We start from the raw sequence: 23,588 nt of genomic DNA, 5'->3' as shown, positions 1-23,588 counted from the left end.
AGAATATCTCATGTGATTATTCTCTGAATAATTTGAATTATTATTCAGATTATTCTCTGAATAATTCTGTGAATTATTCTCTGAATTTTGGAAAAATGACAGTATAAATGGTTGAAAATAGTGATTATCAAAAGAGTTCTAGGCTGGGATGTGGCTCAGTGGTAGAGTGGTTGCCTAGAATACACAAGGCCCTGGGTTCAACCCCTAGTACTGTAAATAAAATACTCCCCCCACACACACACTTTTAACTGATAGTAGCCTTAGAATTATATTTTTCTGATTTCTAACATCAAAAATTCATATTTCCAATCAAATGTAATCTAGAAGTCATCAAGTTTGTCACAAAGGAGTAGACTAATTTGTGTCTGAGATACAAACTTATTCTCTCACTTTTCATAGGTTATATACAAACTAGAGAATTTACCTAGAACCTGCCTCATGTCTTGGTTTCCCTGTTTGTAAAAGGATATGTTACCACAAGCCCAAATATATACCTTTTCCTTGTGAAGAAAGTTATGAGACCTGCTACCTATCAGGAGGCAACAATGGAGAAAGCACAAACTTTGTTGATAAATACGATTAGATTTAAGTCCTGAGTCACCCATCTATCAGACCTGAAGCTAGCTGTGGGCCAACAGCTTCTCCCAGAACCGGACTTTCCTGTCTAAGCGTTGGGACAGCAACACCAGCCTCCCTGTGCATTATAAGGCATCCCCGGCCAATGCCTGGCACAACCTTTGTACCCTTCTTCCCTCCCCAGCTGCAGTTCAGGGAAACGAAGCTAATCTGTTAATATAGATAAAAAGAGACACTTCCCCAGTTCACATATTTAAGCATATCTACTGCAAAAAGGATACCAGCCAAGGACGTGCTGGACAGACCCAAGGACCACCCACACTCCCATGGGCATTGATTAGCTGTTTACAATGCATTGAAGAGTGAAGTTTCCCAGCGCAGGTCTCACTGTCAGAGTTGACAACAGTTAGGGTCATCTGTGGTCCAGTCTAGGGTCATGTCTGGGGACCCAGAGAGTATGGAAGAAGGATAAAGTGGGTGCTACTCTCTCTGGAATGATGTGCCCACTAGTTCTCCAGTGTCAAAGAAAATTGTTATGCAGTATGTCATATGAGCCTATGCTGACAATGTATTTAACAATGATTTTTCTTGTTATTTGTTTTGTGTTATGTGTGTGTCTGTGTGTGTGTGTGTGTGTGTGTGTGTGTGTGTGAAAGAGAGAGAGAGAGAGAGAGAGAGAGAGAGAGAGGAAAATGTGAAAGGTTGACTGACTTTTCTTGATAACACCAGGATTCACAAACAGAAGACACACTCAGAGACAGCCAGTAATGTCCCTTTTGGAGAGCGACCAGGATCTGCCAAGTTGACTAAGGACACCTTTGCCCACTTAATGAAAGCCATGGATGAGCTGGATAATATTAACAACATGCCAGAAGGCTTGGACCCTTCGGTGTGGGAACATTTCTGTGCAACCAGACGAGCAAAAGTCGAAAATGAACATAAAGTATGTAATATCATTTTTATTTCCTTTATTCCTAGTATACTAATATCGACTATACAGTATCACTGAAAAACCTAATGATTTAGGTTTTCCTGCCAGGGTAGTAGTTGGTGATATTAATAATAAAATATTAACTTTGATGCTATTGAGGGTCTCAGGCAGGTTTGTGTTTGTAGACCTACACTGTCCAAAATAGGGTCACTAGTGATGTGTGGTTATTGTGCCCTTGAAATAACTATGGCCAGTCCTAACTGAAATGTGCTGCAAGTGGAAGATACACACAGATTTAGAAGATTTAGTTTATGGGGAAAAAAAGAAAATGTCTCATTAATGTTTTTCATATTAGTTATAGGTTGAAATGATCACAGTTTGGATATATTGTGTTCAATAAATTATATTGACAAAATTAAGTTCATCCATTTCATTTTCCTTTTCATTAAGTGGCCAGCCACTATAAAATTTAAAATTAAATGTGGCTCACATTACATTTCTGTTGGACAACACTATTACAGATGATCCTGTTTTGCATAGACTAGTTATATTAAGCTCATCAGACCAACTTTATAGTTTTTCTAAAATAGAAAAAAATAAATGTGGCAAAGAGCAAAATTTTGAAAGTGTGAATCTGGGGAGAGAATTCTTCCTCTTGCTGCTTGCCCAGGGCTTCCTCCTCCCCTCCCTAGATTCCCACCTTAGTGCCACATGCATCAGGCTGGCCTATCTTTGTTCAAGTATCTACCATCTGACAATTTCATCTAAGGGAACAAATTTTTTAAAAAGCTATAAGAAAATTCTAGTTGTTTGCATACTTGATTTTCAGCAAGAAGCCAATTCTATACTCTTCAAAATTGTCATGGCATGTGCCCTGCTAGTTTTATACACCTTGCATTACATAATAGAAGGAATTTAAATTCTTATTAATCTCTTAGAAAGATGGGCTTATTAAGGTTTGGTGTTTTTTTTTTTTTAATTAAGTTATACATGGACACAATATTTTATTTATTTACTTATTATGTGGTGCTGAGGATCAAGCCCAGGGCCTCACACATGCCAGACAAGCACTCTACCATTGGGCCACAACCCCAGGGCCTTGTGCTTGCAAGGCAAGCATTCTATCAACTGAGCTATCTCCCCAGCCCTGGGGATTTTAAAAACAAAATTAAAGACATACATTTTCTGAAGTCCATGTTTGCTGTTGGGTTTCTTCAGGTGAAGCAGAAGGCGACTGGCTTAGTGGAAATGATGGCTTTTCTCCGGAAGAGAGTGGAGGATGATGAACAAGTGCAGCGCGAGATTGAAAAAGTGTTCCGTGAGCTCGTCCTGTAATGCGAACCTCTCATTCAGGTTTACCTATTCAGAGTCTGAGCTGGCTCAGTCAAGTGGCAGTGTCCTTGGGGGAAATGCCTACTGGCTCTTCACATCTGTGCAAACTCACCCATCTCAATCCCTTTCGATAGTGGCTTTAGGTTGAAAATTTCTATATGAAATAGCACATTTCTTTCACATAAGACTTGTTTCTGGATGGAGTATGCCACGTGTTCCATTGCTTTTAATACAAAGAAGTAAATTTTAGAAAAATCTGGGTATTTCTCAAATCTGACCTTTCTACATAAAAATGCAGTCTCTCTCTGCCGGTTGAGTGTGTGGGGGCTCAAGCCACACAAACTGTGTGAAACATTAAGCACATGTCCAAGCAGTGTCCACGTAGACACCTCCCAGGTATGTGTTCTTCAGGGACTGGATTGTATTTTACCGAGTGATTTGCATACTCTTCAAGTCCCTGCGTCAAAAAGGCCATATTGACAATCTCATGGATAAAAACATCTCTGATGTGCCCAAGCTCATCATCATACATCATTTTCAGATCTAGACTACAGGGAGAGATACGAATTTTGCACAACTAGATTTGACAAGTAGCATATGGATTAATTAATATAGTTTCAGAAATCAATAAATAAGGTCAGCTTGAATAGACTCCACACTTGGTGCATCTCTGTTCTCTTCATTTTTATTATTTATTTGTTTGTTTATTATTTTTGGCACTAGGAATTGAACCCAGAGACACTTTACCATTAAGTTCCATCCCCAGTTCTTTCTATTTTTTTATTTTGAGACAGGGTCTTGCGAAGTTGCTTAGAGCCTTGATAAGTTGCTGTGTTTGACCTCGAACTTGCAATTCTCCTGCCTCAGACCCCCAAGTCACTGGGATTTCAGATGTGCACCACCATGCCTCGTATTAACTTAATTTTTATTATAATCAAAATCTTGGGGCTGGAGTTGTAGCTCAGTGATAGAATGTTTGCCTCGCACTCATGAGGCACTGGATTCAATCCTCAGCACCACATAAAAATAAGTAAATAAAATAAAGGTATTGTGCCCATCTACAACTAAAAAAAAAAATCTTTTTTAAAAAAATCCTACAATCTTTTCTTAATCCTAAAGTAAAATTTGGTGAATGCATTTCTGTCTATACTGTTCTCTGAGCAATACAATTATAATTCCAAATCAGTGGGATGGGGTATCACTGGGGGACTCTGGGAAAGCTAATCACTTGGGAAAATATTCTTCACAGTAATCTCCTGGGTGCTTTCCTTTAGCTGATATGAATTCTATATTATTGGATAATAGGTGAAATTTGAAATATAAATGTATTATACCTACTTGGTTAAAGTCTTTTTCTATTTAGATTACAGGAAGAGAAAGTGAAATTCCAGTTGGATTTGACCATCCAAATTCTTCTTAAACAAGGACAAGTAGAATTAGAGAATTTTCAACTAATTCTGGAGTATTCTGATGCAATTCTCATAAATAAGACCATAATTGAAGACTTGAATTCTGTAATTCGGGTAATTATACTTTTTTTTAAAGAGAAAATTAAAAAACAACCTATTGCCTGATGTATCAAATATTTTGCATTATTCTCTCATTTCCATGATAAGTGATTTTAATTCTGTTAAATCCTTGGGTTCCTAATGGTTGCTGCACATTAAAATCACCTGAAGACGTTTTCAAATGTGCCCAGATCCCATCTTCAGGCATGAGTATTTTTTTTTTGAAGTTCCACATATAATTCTAAAAAATGTGAAGTTTAGGACCATGGAATTAAATGTTCATTCCAATATGGCATGGTTTATTCATTGTTAATTGTAATTTTCATTATATAGTCTTTGTAATTTATGTAGTGTTGGTAATAATGTCTCTGATTACAGTTCTAATTTTAGATAATTGAGTTGTTTTTCTTATTCAAGCTAAAGTTTTGCCAATTCTGTTGATTTTTTTTTTTTTTTTTGAAGATCCAACTTTTGGTTTCACTGACTTTATTTTCTTATTTTCTCATATATTTCTGTTCTAATCTTCCTATGTCCTTCTCATGGCTTTGGGTTAGTTTGTTCTTTTTCTAATGCCATAGGTAATAAAGTTAGATTGCTGCTGCAAGGTGAAGATCAAATAATATGAAAAAGGAAAGTGAGGGCAGTGACTATAACCACATCCCACAAAAATAGATGACTGAATAAAAAGTAGACAGGAGAAGTGACTCTAAAGTAATGTGTCTCAGCCTTGGCATGCTAGACATCTGGAGCCAGAGGGTTATTTGACGCAGAGGCTGCTCTGCATTTTGCACGATGATTAGCAGCATCCCTGGCCTCTACCCACTGGGTGCCTACAGCAACCCCTCCAGTTGTGTCAACCAGAAATATCTCCAGGAATAGCATAAAGCACATTGTCCCCTGATAAGGACATGTTTCATCCAGTTGAGAAACAACATTCTGGAGAAATGTTTGAACTTTCGATTTTGGTACGCCCTTGGGATAGGCAGCTAAAGCACAAGGGAGAAAAAGTCATTGAAAGTAAGGAACTGAGAGGCCAGTTGACAATCAGAAGATGAAAATAATAGAAAAGAGTCAGAGATGGTATGACCTTTGAATGGCTAGATTTGGGAAACAAGAGAGAAAAATGTAAAATCTTAACTGATAACATTCTTATATTAATTTGTCTTAGAAACACTATCGTTTCACTATTAGGAATCCTGGAATAATTTAAAATTTTCCTGAATTTGTCAGGCGTGGTGGCACATATCTGTAATCTCAACAATTTGGGAGGCTAAGGCAGGAAGATCACAAATTCAAAGCCAGTCTCAGCAAGTTAGTGAGATCCTAAGCAATTTAGTGAGATGGTGTCTCAAAATGAAAAATGGAAAGGGCTGGGGATGTGGCTCAGTGGTTAACCACTCCTGGGTTCAATCCCTGGTACCAAAAAAAAAAAAAAATTTTTCCTGAATCCCATATAGGTGATTCAAAGTAAATGCAGTGCTGGCCATATAGCCCATCAGGTAGAGAGCCTGCCTCCCATGCTGGAGACAAGGGTTCGAGACCCCTCCGCTCTTAAATTACCAACAACAAATATCAATCAAACAATGAATGGGAGCCTCTCTGGCCTCCATCCTCTCAAAGTAAATGCAAATGCAAAACAGCTAGATGTTTCAATGTCATTTTTTCCCCAGTATGTTGGTTAAAAAAAAAAAACAGATACCACTGTTCCTAGCTGTTTTAACCACAATCTTTTATCCAAGGCATCAGATGGAAGGGCAGTGAGTAGTTTCAAATTCATGCAGGTTGGTAGATTAGCTGATGCCTAATCCTTGATATCTAAAGTAAATCAATTTTGTTATTAAATGTATCTGATAATCCCTTTTATTTAGTCACTGTCATGCTTCATAGTGATCAGATTTTGACTAAGAAGTAATTTTTTAAATATTTTCTACATTTTAAAAAAGAAGATAGAATTATCTCTGGGCTCCAAGTGTTTTCTGAGAATAGCATTCAGCTTCAAATATTCTGCAATTTTGCATGCAGAATCATGTTATATGAATATCAAATACTTTTTTAAGACTCAAGGTCAAAAGAAAGTTGCTAGCATGATGGAAAGTAAAGAGGTACACAAAGGAATATATCAGATTGAGTGGGAACATAAGAAAATGGAGATGGAAATGGAAGATCTAAATCAGAAGGCCTGGGATATTCAGATGCTGTTCCTTTCGAGAGACCGTCAAAAGGCAAGTTCTCCCTGCCCTCTACATAGTTTCAATTTTATCCACTAATGCATTTGTTCATTTAACTAACATTTAATAAGAAGCCTCCAAGGATGCTAAGTATATTCTGAGCCAGAAGTCTTTCCTAGGCGTCTATGAATATGTGGATGAGTTCTTTTTCTTCCAGTAGTTATGTCTGTTGCCCACACATCTTCATGACCATTCAGTAGCACAATTCTATCTTATGGTTCACTAAAGATTTCCTATTTGTCAAATCCAGTGCTCCTTTTTGCAGTCACTATCAGCCTTCAGTTTTTTGTAGCCTTTGACCATCTTAATTACTCATTCCTTTGGCTTGGATCACCCCTATTTTCTACTTTTCTTCTAATATGTCAGACCATGATGCCTCTTTAGTTGGATTCTGTTTTGCATCTAAGTCTTAAATAAAGTCATTTTTAAGTGTGTGCCTTAGTTTGGGCATGTTGACACATTCCTATAATCCCAGAAATTTGGGAGGCTGGGACAGGAGGACCCCAAGTTCAAGGCCAGCCTGGGAAACTTAGCAAGATCCTGTCTCAAAAAATAAAAATGGAGATCAAACTCTGTGGTGGAGCAACCCTAGGTTCAATCCCCAGTGCCACAAAGACAGAGAAGGGGACCAGCCAGCAAGTGGGAAGCAGTGAGAGGAGGAGGAGGAGAAAAAAAATCTGCCTTAGTGCTGTTTTTTCCCATGTCTGCTCTTTTGAGGATCCACCTCTATATTTCTAACATCAGTGATCACATCTAAAGTTTAAGCTCTCTGGATAATAATCCAACTCCATTCCAATCCAAGCCTCCATCCATGACCTCCCTCAAACTCCATTTTATTCCCTCCTGACAGCTCCTCTCCTTGTTTCTGTTCTTTCCCATCACTTACTCAGGCTTAAGTCTTTTGTCATCTTTCATTTCCATCTTTACTGTGCTTCCCAAGTCTTGCCCAGCTTAGCTATTTATTCCCTCTTTCTCTATCCCCCTGTGTTTGCCTGGGATCAGTTGTCCACTTTCAATGGTTTAGACCATCTTAAAATCAGTCTCAAGTTGGTCTCTTTGATCTTGAGCATGTCTTTCTCTGTAATCTTTTATTTTTAAATGTATTTAATTTTCAGAGCATGATGGCATATGCCTGCAATCCCAGTAACTCAGGCTGAGGTAAGGGAATCACAACTTTGAGGTCAGCCTGGGCAACTTAATCAGACTTTCTCAAAATAAAAAATAAACAAGGGCTGGGGATGTAGCCCAATGGTAGAGCACTCCTGGATTCAATCTCCAGTGCTTCTAAGTAAATAAATTTATTTTAGTTTGTATACCAGTTAGATTTTTTTTCTTTTTTTGGTAGTTCTGGGTATTGAATAAATGAATGAATGAAAGAGAAAGTAAACTTTAGGCACCTGTGATAATTGGTGTAGATAAATGTATTGATGGTTAAATGTAAGTAAATATTATGGTCCCAAAAATCAACTCAATGTAACTTAGATATTTGCTATGAAAAACAATAATTTTCAAAACTAAAAAAAGAAAATCTTTATAAGGCCTGAAATAGTGGCACACTCCTGTAATCCCAGCTACTGGGGAGGCTAAGGCAAGAGGATCTCAGGTTGAGACTAGCCTCAGCAACTTAACAAGGCACTATCTCAAAATAAAAGGGCCTGGGGGTGTGGCTCATTGGTAGAGGGCCTCTGAGTTCATTCTCTAGTACCATAGGGGGGGAAAAATGTTTATGAAGGTTATCCACTGAAAGAAATAGAGAAAAAATATCCTAACATGTATTGTGGGTTTTTTCTCTTAAAGTACCTAAGTGAATCAAACTATGAGGGTCTGATTAATCTTCAGATTGGAATAATGGAGCAAACCATTGCTGTTATAGATAAGGTAAGTCTCAATGATATATTGATCATTGTAATCTCAAAAATTGTAAATTATCTGAGCAAAGCAATCAGTGTTTCAATTATAAACTCAGACAGAACCAACAAAACCTTGCTATTTCCTGGTTTTCAAAGTAATTAGAGGTCCCTGAATAATAGTGTCTTTGCAACCATAACCAGTGGCAGAGACTGTGAAGCACTTTTTTAAAGATTAGAATTAACCTCTGGGGACATATGGGGACAGAAGTGGGTTTCCTATTTCACATTAGGTTACAATTTTATGTATGATTAAGTATTGATAATTTTCCTTGGCACTGTAAAGCTTTATCTTTTAGTTGGAAAAAAATGCTTAATTCTGATTATGTAGTAGGTATAAGATTAAAACAAAGTAATTTCAAATATTATCTCATTTTTAAGAACATACAAATAATTTGAGTCTCTACTATGGACAGACAGTATGCCAGGCACTGGGGATATGGTATGAAATGTTAATTTATTTTAAATATAGGAATGGTATCTTCATAAAATTTTTTTTTTCAAAATTGTTTTGTGGGGTTTGATGTGAACAAAACTTTCAGACCCACAAAAAGAATGTTGAAAACTGCAAAAAACTACTCAAAAAGTTGGAGAAATTCAACAATCAAAAAGATGTAGCAAATTATACTCTAAGCTGCCATCTACGAGAAGAGTTGGTAGCTGTCTCAGAGAGAAAAGACATCTGCAATGCCATAGGTAAGCTTTTTTCCTTTAATCAACGGTAGATTTCTTTAAAAGTAAAGTCCACTTTCCCTGAAATCTTAATAGTTATAAAGCTACCAGCATTTCTTCCACACAATTGACTTTGTGTGCTGCTTCTATACTCGAAAGTGTTGCTAATAATCCAACTTATTCCTTCCTTCTTCACTTTTGGGATAGGAAAACAGCTAACTTTTGAAAAGATTGTCAAAGAACGATATAAAAACATGGTGCAACAACAGAAGTTGACAAATATTTCAAAACAACAAGCTGAACAGATTTCAGTACTACAGGCGGAAGTTGAAAGATTAAGAATGAAAACATTTCCTGCTCTTGTTCAAATGTAAATTGCTAGCAGGAAAGCCAAAGCCAAATCAATTATTGCAAAACTCAGTTCATTTGGGTAAAATGATTTCTTTTTCTTTCATATTGGGAAAATTAAATAATGACCTCTTAGTTGCATGTTTTCAAGAGTAAACTGTTTTAGTCTTAATCAGTATATAAATTTTTGTCTTACATAAATAAATGTGTAAAATACTGGAAACTGTTTTTTATTCAAGATTTTAAACCAGAAAGTATTCGTTTTATTCATTTAAAATTACTAGAATTTTGAAGGCTTTTTCCCATTCTATTAATGAAAACAAGATAAATTGTTGACTTTTTCCAAGTCTTAACTCATTTGTAAATTATGACATATTTTGAAAATCTTTTTTATTATAATAGTGATCTAATTTGTGCTCTATCCAATAAGCATTTAGTAAACAAGGAAAAAAATGCTTTCTCCTTTCTGTGAAATAGTTTTATCATTTTACTCATGTAGATGATAATTACATAATGAAAACACTAACTGGCAGAAAACTTCTTCACCCTTCCACACCTGGTACACTGCTACATTCCAAGGTGATACCGCTGGGATCAGTAACCACAATCTCCAAATGATGTCACTGCTTCAGTGTTCTGTAATTTATACACTAAAGGTTAAGTTAAATCCACGATACACTGGTGCAGGTAAAGCAAGAGAGCTATTATAAAACCTTTCATTTAATGCAGTAGTGATCACCTGTAACCAGCAACGTGGGAGGCTGAGGCCGGAGGATCACAAATTTGAGGCCAGCCTGGGCAACTTAGCGAGACCATCTCAAAATAAAAAATTAAAAGTTCTGGGGATGTAGCCCAGTGGTAGAATGTCCCTGGGTTCAATCCCCAGCACTGAAAAAAAAAGAAAAGAAAAAAGAAAAAAAGAAAAAAAAACTTCCATAGAAAGCAACTAAGGTTTAATTGATCACCCACATAGTGATTACTGCTGGATAGTGAGGGTGAGGTGAACAATAGGACCAACATCATTTTGGTGACTCTTCCTCCTTAGGACTGGAATGACTCCTGAAGTAGTCAGTTTGTCTGATTCATCATGAAAATGCCCATTAGTAACATTTCCTGTATCCCGGGTCCTTTAAAATTATCTGAGACAGGAATTGTGGGGAACAGAAAGACAGACCCAAGAGTGTGAAGGCAGCAATTAACCTGGGATTGCTAGAAGTTGTCACATTGGTCTAGAAGTCCTAGGTGTCTTAGACCTTTTTCTCTGTTAATATAAATAACATGTCACCTAAGTTGGCTGCCCAGATGCTCCATCTGCTAGTAGCCAGTGCCACAGATTACACTGGATAATGTTCTATGGATCCCCGTTCTTAACAAACCAAAGAGCTTTTGTCTCTTTCTTTGTCATCAGCCTTGGTTTACTATGGCACTGTTCCTTGCCTGGCTGCCTCAGTTTTGAGGCATGAATGGAGGAGGATTAGCAGGAACTATTTGCCCTCAAGCTATATTCCAGGAGAGGCCTTTTTGACAGGAGGTACCTCCTAGCTTGGCAATTTGGCAGGTGCTTTGGAAAGGCATACACCCCAACTCTTCTCTCAATACTGTTCATCGCAGACTCTTTTCAGCTTCTTCTGAACTAACAGCAATTCTTACCTGTTATCAACTAGTGGTACCATTAATTGGGTCAAACATAAATGACCTTATGCACAGCAATTAAGAATATGGGGTCTGTTGAGGGAACACCTGGTTCAGATCTTGGTTTTGCCACTCGAGTTTTTAAAAAACCACTTGGTTTTTAATCTTAAATTTCCTCACCTTTAAAACTGAATGTTGAGGGGCTGGGGAGATAGCTCAGTTGGTAGAGTGCTTGCATTGCAAGCACAAGTCCCTGGGTTCGATCCCCAGCACCGCAAAAAAAAAAAAAAAAAAAAAAAAAAACCTGTTGATAATACTCAATTGAATTAGTATACCTTTAAATTTGGCACAAAGCAAGTAGTTTGTTAAGGGTTTAGCCCTTTTTGATAAATGTGGTATTCAGTAGTTTTCAATAAATGTATCCCATTAAATGGAGGTAAAATTCAACCAAAATGATAAAAAGACTAACCATGAGCATCCCCAGACCCCAAACCGCACTCCATAAGCCCCATTCATCCCTCATAATCCACCTCCTGTTTCTAAAGTACTCCTTGTGCTGTTGGGATCCTCAGCTGGGGTTAGGGGCCAATGCCTGGAAATTCCATTACCATTTCCCCAGTTCTCACAGAAACAGTCCCACTCATGCTATTGTTCCCACAAGCAGACATGCAATGGTTACTCCAGAGAATGTGCCTGTCAGCAGTGGGAAACTATAGCCTCCAAGATCTAACCACACAACTTACCTAACAATGTCAATGCTACCACCAGGAACATGATTCCCCAGCCACATTTAGGTCCCCTGACTGAGCAATAGTGATGGAAGCTGGTAGTAACCACTAGAATAGTACAGCTCCCCATGGGTATCCATCTAGGAATCCCAGGGGAGGCTCATGTGAGGCCTGGGCCACTCCTCTTGGATTCACAAATGCCAATGGCAATGTCAGTGTCTAGAAGCAGGAATTTGTGTGTGGTGGTGATGGGGGGTGGCACTGGATTGGCTGCAAGATCAGGGCCCTGGTTTCCCCTGCTGTGCCAAACATTAAGGGCTTATTAGATCAAGGGAAGGGACTAGGTTCAAAGTGAGATACAGTTGGGGGAGGGTTGTTTACCAACTAGCAGCCAAATACTCTTTTCAACTAAATAAAGTTGTGTTAGCCCCTAAAAACAGAAATTCAAAAAACCTTCCAGAATAACTGGCAATTAGAACGAGCAAACTACTAATCTACAAAGGTATCTTCATCTATCTCTATCCTTCTGTAAGCACACACCACCATTCAAGAATGTCAGCTCTGCAGCTTCCAAGTTTATATACAACAGCTCTAGCCACAAACAGGTGAGATTTCTTTTCCTGAGCTCAATTCTAAATTCTGAGACTGGGCCACCTTGGGTCACATCTACACATTAGGTCAGGATGATATGTACAATCGTATAACTTGGCAGCACAAATCCAACCCTGTGAAGGTGGGTTTCTGCCTAAGGCACTGTGAACTGAATGGACACTCCCAGTTCATTTTATGGATGAAACTAGAAAGGTAGACGAATGTGAATCCAAGGGAACCAATGTGAATCATGAACCCAAGATACCTTGATGTGGGAAGTGATACAGTTTCCTAAGAAACATAGTCATTTCACTAAATGAGGAATATGAGAAATTTCAAGAGACAAAACAACGTAATTTTGGACATAAAAAGTTTAATAACCCTATTAGATCAGCAGAAGAAAAAATATGGCAAATGAATGGAAACAAGATTCATAAACCTAGAGAGGGAAAGGCACTTTTAAACCACCAACATGTAGAATAAATTGGACATAACTTTCCTATGTTCATATATGAATACACAACTAGTTTAACTCCACATAATGTTCAACTACAAGAATGGGATCTAATTACAATAAGTTATACTCCATATATGTATATGTCAAAATACACTGTACTTCACGAATATCTAAAAAGAAAAAATTAAAAAACAAAAAACCACCCATCAACACTACCACCAGGAGCATCATGATTCCCCTGCCACATTTTGCTGCTACTGCCTGCCTTTCCACCCCCCACCTCCCACCCCCCAAAGCAGTAGTGATTGATGGAGGCTGGCTGGTAGGCACTAGAATAACACAAGTCCTCAGGGGTTCCCATCTAGATGGAACTATTTTTTAACACTGAAAATAAAACTTTCTGCTACAAAAAGCAAAAGATATACTAAAACTGGGTTCCAGAACTATCCAAATTACTCTTAAATGACTTTAATTTTATTTTTTAATGTCAAGTTTTCTTTACCAAATCTATCCAAAACACTAAATTTTAGAACTTAAAATGTATGAGTGCCCTAAACTGATGTCAAGACACCTTCCTCTAAGCCCTAATGTGCATATCTCCCCTTTAAAATGTGCAAGTATCTTGTCATTGAGTTGTCATTCTCAAAGATATTTCTCAAGAAAAAAATTACAAATTAAACACCTGTAAATTCTTCTTCACGTCTGTTATAATGCAGCAATTGATCATCCAGCCCATAGTGGTCTATCAATTGAGTAAGGCTTAGTTTCTTGTTATCTTCCGACATAAGTGACTGAAGCTCATAAAGCAACAGCTGGCTACAGTTTCTCCACTTCGATATTAACAACTCTAACTGAGACAGGTTATTCTGAAACAGAAAGAAAAAAAAAAAAAAATCAATGAATGAAAAGTCAATAACTAGACAATCATGCTATTTTAACTTATTTATTCAAAGTTGTTAATGTACATCTAAGTTTAAAGGCAATCATCCTGGGATGAATGGGACTTTTACCTAGCAAAGAGAAGAATGGTTTTACATTGTCACTTCCCTGGAGTTCTATGGCTATTCAGGTTCTGGGCCAACCTTAGCCTCTGGGAAAAACCATATCATTAAACTATATGAAGAAGCAATAACAACTTAAAAATAATTCACTTTTTATAGTAGTTACACTTTTAAACTATGACCTTACGATTTTGTTCCTTCCACTCAATTTTGCTGTGAGTCCAAAAGTTCAATAAATGACAATGTATCGAGTTAGAAATATTTTTTCATTTGATATTTCATAAATAAGTCATGTTTAGAAAACTCCTAAACTTCCAAAGAGTAAATACGTTATTCCATCATTTATTCCACATTTTTGGGGAAAAATGAATTATTACATATTCAGGAATTATCCAAGTAATAGAGGCTACCTCCTTCCAAGAATCTGAGTTCTATTTAATTCAACCTATCTGGATTAAAACCTAAAATCTAGGGCTGGGGAGATAGCTCAGCTGGTAGAGTGCTTGCCTTGCAAGCACAAGGCCCTGAGTTCGATCCCCAGTACCACACACACAAAAAAAAAAAACCTAAAATCTAATAGATATTTGTTGTTTTCTTCAGATAAAATGCCTAAGATATTTTAATTCCTTGGATGAGACCAGTATCATTACTAAAAATATTCTTTATTATACTGTGTCCATTTTTAGTTTTATTCATTGTCAGTAATCACTTCTGTTCCCATTACACGTGCATCTAACATTTGATACTTCTAATATTGCTATAGGTGGCAAACTAGAAAGAAAATCTTCAACTGCGTATCAAGTGAAAACTAGGACATTTTTTAAAGAGTTTCAACTGGTATATACAGGCCTCTTTTACTCAACTCTATGTTTATGACAGTCTTCTGTTATTTATTATGCTAAAATAAATTTACTTCCCATTTTTGAAATTACTTTTCTACAATTTATGCAAAAATTTAAGATTACACAATGGTTCTTAAATTCTCACCTTTGACCTATACATTTTGACTAGTTTTAGCCTCCGAAGAAGCTCTTCTTTGTCCTGAACCTGCTTCATCAATTCTGCTTTTTCTTCGTTTAACTCTTGTTTAGGATTCTCAATCACAAAATCAAGTGACTCAGATTTACATGCACTGATATTCTTGGTATTTTTCGAATGTGCATTTTCTTCAGATTCACTGCCTTTGTTTTTAGAACTTTCTTGAGATTCTGAAGAGTTTTCTTCTTTTGAAGATGCTGGTTTCTCTGAAACAGTCTGGTCATTTTCTTCCTTCTCTACTTTAAGACGTTTTATCACACTGCAACAGGAATTAAATGACAATCTTGTTTTCTTTAATTTGTCTTTAAGTGTTGCACTCGTAGGCTGAAAAGAAAATAAGACATTAAAAAATAAAAACATTAGTCAAAAAAAAAATTCCTAAGTCAACCAGAAGTCTCACATTTCTATGGTAGGTACCCTGAGCTGGATTTCTGTGTCCATGTATCTAAAGCAAGCATCACAAAATGTCTAATTTCCAGACACTCCATTAGTTTCATTTTCTTTTTACCTCAGGAAGATCAACACCCTTCTAAAACAGTGTTGAGACACTTATCCCAGTATGGGCTGGTAAAGCATTTGACCAGCCTGTGCAAAGCCCTGGGTTCAAACTCTAATAACACAAAAAAAGAAAAAAAATTTTTAAAACCTAGCATGGGCCTGACATTATTTCTGGTGCTTTGGGATTACTGACTGAGGAAAAGACCTAGTGCACCAAAGACCTTCATAATGGTAATACTGAGAAAATTCAAACTTCCTTGGTTTGGATTGTGATAACCTGACCTTAAACTAAATGAAATGGATTCAGAATGAAAATCTGTTAACCATCATGTTGATTACCACTCTTCAGTAGACTTAAAACAACTACTGCCAAAATACCAGAACCAATCCACTGTAAAAACCAAGATTATCGTACTTGTTTTGGTGAACTATCCGTATGGGGAGATGGTGGATCCACACAGGCCTGTGGAGTCGTAGGTTGGATCACAGACGATTCTGATGGACTTTGCACGGTGGAAGTGAGATCCTGATTTACTTCTAAAAAAAATTATAAAATGAGAATCAAATTAAGCATATCACTATACACTCTTCAACTTTTATCAAATATTTTTCACTAGTGTACAAAACACCCTCAACTAGCAACTATTAACTACACAGAGTTGTAATTCCATCTTGCTCCTTTGGCAGCAGCATCCCACACAGAAACTACCTTTTTTTCAGGTATTTCGGAGACCCTCCTTGTTCTCCTCTCTCAAAATATCAACATCTGCATTACGGAGAAAAAAGGAGAGGACAACTATCTAGTCAGGGATTCCGAAATCCCATTATGAGGGCCTCCTAACTGAAAGAGGCACGGCCGGGATCACGACTTGGAAAACACCGGCGGACCTGTCAATCACCCTGAACCCTGAGAGCTGAGGCAGAACCAGGGATCCTCCAGGCCGCGGCCTGACACTGAAAAGGAGCCGGCCGAAGGGGCTTCCTCCAACAAAGACGTCACTGCAGCGGGGTCGACCCTGAGGGAGGCGTCCTCCCCGCGCTGCGGAAAGCCCACTACCCCTCCAGGCACGACCCCCGGCCTAGGAAGGCGGCTCCCCGCGACTGCGCAGCACACACCCGAGGCGCAGCTCCCAGGCGCCCCCCAGCCGCGGAACGCGACACGTCCCTCCGCCATCCCCGCCCCCTTCGCCAGCGGGCAGGAAACGCGCGCCGTAAACCAATCCTGCCCCGGGGCGGGGCGGGGCGGCGCGGGAGGCGGAGAGAAGCGCCATTGACCAAATTGACTGTCGCGAGCGCGGACATGAGCCTCCACCAGGGGGCGAGGCGGGGCCACGCGGGAGGCGCCGAGACGCATGATTGGCAGGGTTGTCGGGCGCGCGCGGCTCTGCCCCGCCCAGCGCCCGAGGACGGTGAAACCGCGCGCGCGGGCGCGAGCTCTGTGTGGCGTCGGGGGCGGGCGGGCGATCCTGAGCGGTGCGCGCTCCCGTTCGCGGCTTCCCCAGCCGCCTTTTCCGTCAACCGCGCTCCCTACCTGCTTTCTTCTTTGTGTCCCCAGCACCGTCCTCCTGGCTCGGGTCAGGCTGGTCTCCGCGTTCACCACAGCGCTGGCTTTCCTCAGACATGGCGGGACCGGAAGTGTACAGCGTGCAAACGCTCCAAAGGCAGAGACCACCAAAGAGCAGCGTTGGGTTCCAGCCCGTGGAGAACCAAACGCGCTAGAAATCGACCGAGGGGGTCCCCGCACGTTCCTCTGAGCTAGTTCCTAGCCTTGCTGCCCAAAATCCAGCGGCCCCGTCACTACGCGGCCCACTCTGTCCACCTCAAAATCCCGATCCCTTAGAACGTGGCTTCACACTATTTAGCCAATCTGGATAAAATGTGGACAAACGGAACTCGCTGTGGCGCAGGACCGGAAGCAGAATGATCCCTAAGGACGATTGGGTGGGTCCAGAAGGAGGATGCCTGAGGTGGATTCGGCCTTGCAGAGCCCCCCGGGCGGCAGCACCCGTGGCCGGAAAACGCCGTTTCCGGTGTTGCGACGTTCTGTTGCCGCGCAACGACAAAGCGAACGAACCTGGGTGGAGCGCTGGGCTTAGGGAGAGGCGGTTGAGTAACTTCTGAGTCACCGGGAAGTTAGGAATTTTCGGGGGCCGTGTGTTCAGTCCTCTTAGTGAGCGTCCATTTTAAGCCTTGATACTCTACTTAGGTCTGATAATAATAGCTTAGAAGTAGCCAGAAGGAGTAACTGGAGTCCTGAGCGGTCAGGCGTAAATAGAACCTGAAGACACCCTAATGCACTGATTTGGAGCATAAATGGTGGAGTTGGACTGTCCAGGTCCTGGCTCCTCATTTTGTCTGCTTTGTTATGTAGTGTCTGTTTGCCTTATCGTCCTCATCTGTAAAATGGGCATAATGGTATCTACCTCCTAGAGATTGGGGAATTAAATGAGAATTCATGAGAGACAGCTAGAACGCTGCTACGGATCTGGGAGTGACCGATAGTCAAGTTTATTCACCCTTCCCTGATTTAAAGGAGTGCACCACACAAACTTGCATCCTTTTTCTTATCTCTCCCCTGGCCAAACAACAGATTAAAAAATTAAAAGGTGCTGTGATTTAAAGTCCCCACACAAACCAAAATAGCAGAAAACGTATAGGTATTCAATTCCAAAATTTTAAAGAAAATTATAAAAATTAACCTCAAGGAGTTTACAAAGTCAAGAGAATTCATAATTTTGTAATACAGGTGTTATTCGCCTCACTAAACCACAGATCTCAATATGTACATTTTTCTCCTTTACTTATCCCCTGGCATGAGTTAATCTCATTGAATAAAGCAGAATGATTTGTCCTGACGCTAGAAGCACAATGCAGACTCTGCATATTCTTTACACCTAGGGGCATAAGGGTGAGTTGTTTTTATGAGTCCTTAAAATCAGCTGCTCCCAAATCCTTTTATCATTACAACCTAGAGCTGTTTTTACTGGCTACATAAAGAAAAACAACATCTTGCCTTGCAAATGTTCCGACTTGTTTTTTATATGAATTGGTATATTAAAACGAGATTGTTTGGCCAGAGTTTCAAAGAGCTTCAGAAAAAGTACTCAGAAAAACCTGAATTTCAGAAATGTGCATTTGTTCACTTCCATCTCTGACCTGTACATGTTGTTAGGATTAAATGATCTCCCCTTTACTGAATTTGTATTACTCTTGCTACATACCAAATTGGAAATTCACCTTCCACTCTCCACTTAGTGTAAAATAAATGTTATATAGACAGCCCCTGTAGTTTTCACGTACCTTTAGATAAAGCCTAACAAATGTCTCCATGACTTTAGTGACCTGCAGTCTATTTGACTGTGAAGAGTTTGGCATAACTGATACAAAATGTTATGTATTTTGTATGGCACTTTTCAAGTAGGGAAGCATACTGTCCAATTGAGCCAGAAAGCAAAGACTCCATACCATCCCATAGAGAACAATTTAAGCACTAGAATTAAAAGGTAATTGTGATTAATAGCAACCTAAGTCAGACTTTCTGCATGTCTTTCAATTTCTTCAATACCGTAGGCTACCGTTGGCCCTTTTGTTATTCACCAGGGAGTGGTAAAATGTTCTTCCATTCTTGTCTATGATTACTGTTGGTGGGATGATGACATAGACCTAAAAATCTTTATGAGGTTATTTTATTATTCTTTTTTAATGACAAGAAACAATAGTGAATAGTCTTCTCTTTCTCTCCTACCACCCCATGCATACACACATACAAATGTACTTTCTGTCCACATTTAAATTTTCATTTCAGTAGATTTCTGTTTTTTAATTTCTCAGTTTTAGCATTAATTTTTAAATCTTAATCTCAGGATGATCTAAATTCTATTTCACAGACTTCTTGTATCAACAAAAAAATTTTCTGTCTCGTAGACACAGCAAAAATCTGTAGGCATTTTTTAAGACAAAGATATAAGCACCTTTAAAACCAGTATTAAAATCCACTTGAGTGAGGAATTGTGTAAAATTCATATGTTAAGTTGATTTGTAATGTCCATTAGGACAAATTAAACAAACTAAACTCAGATTAATAACAAAATCTGCTAAACTTTCTTAACTAACTTTTAATATTTGTTAGGACATTTTATTTTTCTTGAAAATCATCTTCAAAAATTCTTCTGTAGTTTTATCCTGCCATGAATTCCAGATGATCTTATAGACCTATGTATGGAACAGGGGTGTTTTAGTATGTCATGTCATAGACTCCCTTTAAGAATAATTGACAAACTATTTCTATTTCTTCCATTGTTACCTAAAAATCTCATCTGGAATTCCAAAAGTGTAATTATCTCACTTGTAGAGACTATTGAAGACTTAGTTACCAAATGGTGATCTTTGTGAGTTAACTGATTAATTTTTTTAGCTAAGTTAAGCAAGAAAAGATTATATCTTCAAGATGAAGGAGCTCGAGATTTCATTTTTAGGCAAGCCCCAGAGATTGCCTTACTGAATAGGATGGTTACTTAGAACATGGACAAAGGGGGAGGGTCAATACTATTAGTGTGATAAAAACCTTTTTATCACTAGGCAACCAGAGCATTTACCTAATAACTAATATTCAGAATAACATAAAGAACAAAATCCTAAAGAGTTCGCCTCACTTAAGTTCCTATCTTTTTATTCTACCAGATCTGGCACTTTGTCAAGTCTATTAGAGACTAGAGAAGCAAAAGTGTCTATGATCTACTGCTGTTACTGGGTGTGTTCACTTGGAGAAGAATAGAGTCATTCAGGTTAGATTAACAATAGTGAGAGAGGAGGTAGGCTGTGTGGGTGCCCGGTGGGGGGACAGTGGCATAGGCACATAGAGAAAAGCTAGTGGGCATGAAAGTATTGCTCAGGGCCACATCCTTCTCAGATCCCTTATTAACTCAGAAATGTCATCCTTGCATTCATTTGAAGAAAGAAAGGCATTAGATGTCAGCAAATCCTTAAGCAACAGAACTTGTCTTGTAATCATCCTTAACCACCCTGAAGTTTGATAACAACCCCCATGATAATTTCACAGTATTGAAGTCTGTTTGAAGTGCCGGTAAACACACCAATTCAGTATTCTACTCTCGTCTCTCATTACTGTTTCAGTCCTGAGGGTACAAAAGGTTTTTTTCTTGGTGGTTTTTTTCCTTTTTAGATGGGGGAGCAAGGTTTTCTGATAATGCCAGGAAAACGAGGGGTTAAGAGATCATTGTACCTTGTTTTAGGATACTGTTGATCATTTCACTTCTAGTCTTCCATGCCTTGGCAGGCTTGGTTACATAATAGTACTATATGCCATTTTAGCCTAACAAGAAATTTTCTGGTCTGATTCAGCTCTGAGAGCCAGATTGATCTGAACCCCTTTCCCATCACCCCACCAATCAGGAGAAAACATTAGTTTGCCACTGCCAAAGGCAATGTAAAATGTCTTACATTTCTACCATCAGATAGGATCTTGGAAAAGGATAAAATACAACTCTATGTACTCTGATACAGTCCTCCAAGATTTTACCCAACTGTTCAGACCTTGTCAACTCAAGATTAAGACTGATGATACTTTTCCTTCAACAAAATAAACCTCTAACTCAAACTCTTTCAAATTCCTTCCTCCCCAAGTACCCACATCATCTCAGTTGTTTCTAACCTTATGTAAGTACCTAACTGAGTCACACTGTCCTTTTCTTAAGCCACTTTCAAGCTTGTTTTAACCTTTGTTTTTTGTTTTTGTTTTTTAAATCAAGAGTAGGATTACTTAGATGGCTCTCTCCCAGCCTCCCTTGGCACAGGGGAATAAAGGCCTAGTCTATCTCCATTGTGCTGTTTACTCTCTCCTTTATGCTCTGTCATGACTTGTGAATCTTTGCCCTTTCATGAATTCTGGATTTTGAAAATGGAGCCTCTATATTGCCGAATGCCTGCTGTGAGTAGAATTCACCAAGTTCAGGGACAACACCCACCGCAAAGACGGGCTTCTCAGGTTTCTGAAAAACTTGTCATCCAGCAGACAACATCCCAGGATATGAAGGAATATAGGTTTGGGTTTTGGAGGGCAGACAACTAACCACGTCCGCATTTGTTAAGCAAATTCCTATGAAACTGTAAATTATAAGCTACTCACAGGTTCAAAAAAAAAAAAAGGCAAGCAGTACTACAGTTGGCATTGTCTGACACGCCTTCATAAGCCAAACTCTGGGCCATTTAAATAGATTTTTTGAACTTGCACATACAAGTTTAAGATTTTTGTAAAGCTGCCAGATCTGTGCAACAGTAATTAGCATAAAGCTTGTGCAATTAAACTGCCCCAAAAGGAATGAGTTTGGATCTTTGGCAAGATGTTCCACTTCTCCTAAAAAGAAGAAAAGAAAAAAAAAAGCAGTTTAATCGGCTCATAATATTTCCACTCAGAGCTCTTTCACCCAGGATCCGAAGAGCTGTCAAGCTGCCTTTGTCTTCTTCCAGTTACTTGTCTGCAGGGATAGCAATTTATTTTCAGTCACTGGTTTTCAGAATGAATCAATTAATTTTAGTGACCAATACCACTTTGCCTATGAAATACTTCCTATTTTTACAGTTGGAAAGAATCGATATCACTATTCCCCACCATCAGACAGCATTTTTCCTTCCTCAGAACAGGATTAAGTCCCCAAACCAAATACAAGGAAGGAAATTCATTTAAGGAAAACAAATTCAGGGATATTAACTGTAGATATGGTGAGTCAGTATCTGACTAGACTTTGATGAGTGAAAAATGGCATGTTGTTACATGTATGAAAGACTACAAGTAAGAATTATGTGGACCAATGAGAGTACTTAAAAGGTTGATACTAACATTTGCATACTAATTAGCAGCTCTGAAGGCAAGCCTTACAACCCATCACCTTCCAGTCAGTAACTACTGGAGCTGAGACTTCAGAGAGCATCCCTGGACCACTGGGTCCACAACGGAAGTTGGGCCTCATAAGCATTCAAATATTCAAACATTTTCTATCAACAATTATGTAGGAGAGGAGTGGGGAAGGTGTAGGAGGAGCGTGAAAGAGTGCAGGGGGAGAGGGGAGCAAGCTGTTTTTACTTCATGTTTCTTGCCCTTAAGCAGAACAACAATTCATGTTCTAAAACACTGTTTTTTCATAACGAATTACTGATTAGGCTTGTTTACTCCGTACTACAAATTACTCTGCAGATTTAACCTGAGTTTTGAAATATAAGCAGCAGACTAAACACCACAAATCCGGGGCACATTTACTTTGAGCTCAATTCTGAGAGAGTAGTGATTTCTTCCTAAATGAGAAACACATGCTCCATGGTCCGAAGACCTTTTGATAAAAGGGTTATGGAAGAACAAGATGTTGTGATTGATGTAGACGGAAACCTGTATGACTGACACGTGCACTCTCTTAGGACTGTTGGATATGATGATAATCAGGTTCAGCTTGATTACACCTTGTAAATGTGAGAGGCCATGTTTCGTAGTCGTTGAATTTTTGAATGGGTAAAAGCTGTAAAGCCACAGACCTTACTGACTTGAGTTTCCTTTTGAATTCCAAACCTCATCTTTGTTGATTTTTGTTGCTATTCAGTTTAAATTGAGGAACAAGGCGAAGTCGTTGGGGATTTTCATCTGACTACAAGTTGGTTTGTGTGTGTGTGTGTGTGTGTGTGTGTGTGTGTGTGGTGCTGGGGATTAAACTCAGGGCCTTGTGCTTACAAGACAGGCACTCTGCCAACTGAGCTATATCCCCAGCCCCTGAATACAAGTTTTGATGGAAACTAATGCCACTCATGGATATTGAATCTTTTTTTCCCCTCTGATTTGCTCATTCTGATGGAAATGTGGCTGCATCAGAGATAGGAAGATCTGAGTTCTTTATTGACCCTGCCATTTACAACTCTAAGCTATGGAGCTTTGGCAGGTTTGACACAATTCTCTCAGTTTTCTCCTCTGTGAATTTGGACAAAGGAGAAATTCATCTCTGAATTTCTGTAATTCCAGTTTGGGTTCATTTTGATACACCTTAAATTACCAGTTTCCACTAGAGAGTTAAATGAAGTTACAGGTAAAATTTCCTATAGAAATAGCCATTGTATAATACTATGGAAGATGTGCTAAGTGC

At 38.9% G+C, this 23,588-nt stretch overlaps 2 protein-coding genes across 5 annotated transcripts in view; one reads left to right on the top strand and one right to left on the bottom strand.

Annotated features, from left to right (window-relative positions):
* The window catches only part of Cfap43 (cilia and flagella associated protein 43), an 88,063-nt gene extending 78,316 nt beyond the window's left edge, over positions 1–9,747 (top strand). The window contains exons 32-38 of one of the 4 annotated variants that reach the window (XR_007108885.1): positions 1,306–1,519; positions 2,726–2,838; positions 4,203–4,362; positions 6,405–6,569; positions 7,691–7,733; positions 8,373–8,453; positions 9,025–9,063. Coding sequence is in view for 2 of the 4 variants with exons in the window: in XM_047554495.1 (XP_047410451.1) it covers positions 1,306–1,519; positions 2,726–2,838; positions 4,203–4,362; positions 6,405–6,569; positions 8,373–8,453; positions 9,025–9,178; positions 9,362–9,528 (1,054 nt within the window). In the remaining 2 variants the exon portion in view is untranslated. Of the gene's footprint in view, positions 1–1,305; positions 1,520–2,725; positions 2,896–4,202; positions 4,363–6,404; positions 6,570–7,690; positions 7,734–8,372; positions 8,454–9,024; positions 9,179–9,361 lie in introns of those variants that run through there. The other 3 variants (XM_047554495.1, XR_007108886.1, XM_047554496.1) reach the window with 3 other exon arrangements.
* A 3,059-nt stretch (positions 9,748–12,806) lies between these two features.
* On the bottom strand, positions 12,807–17,472 carry Sfr1 (SWI5 dependent homologous recombination repair protein 1). Its single transcript, XM_047553061.1, has 4 exons — positions 16,979–17,472; positions 15,863–15,984; positions 14,899–15,273; positions 12,807–13,776 (listed from the first exon to the last, which is right to left on the bottom strand). Exons 1-4 carry the CDS (start codon positions 17,067–17,069, stop codon positions 13,585–13,587), a joined length of 780 nt encoding a protein of 259 aa, XP_047409017.1. The 5' UTR covers positions 17,070–17,472; the 3' UTR covers positions 12,807–13,584.
* Between the last annotated feature and the right edge of the window lie 6,116 nt (positions 17,473–23,588).

Source organism: Sciurus carolinensis, chromosome 5, assembly GCF_902686445.1.
Source record: "Sciurus carolinensis chromosome 5, mSciCar1.2, whole genome shotgun sequence".
NCBI lineage: Eukaryota > Metazoa > Chordata > Mammalia > Rodentia > Sciuridae > Sciurus > Sciurus carolinensis.
This window is presented reverse-complemented; position numbering and strand designations above follow the sequence as displayed.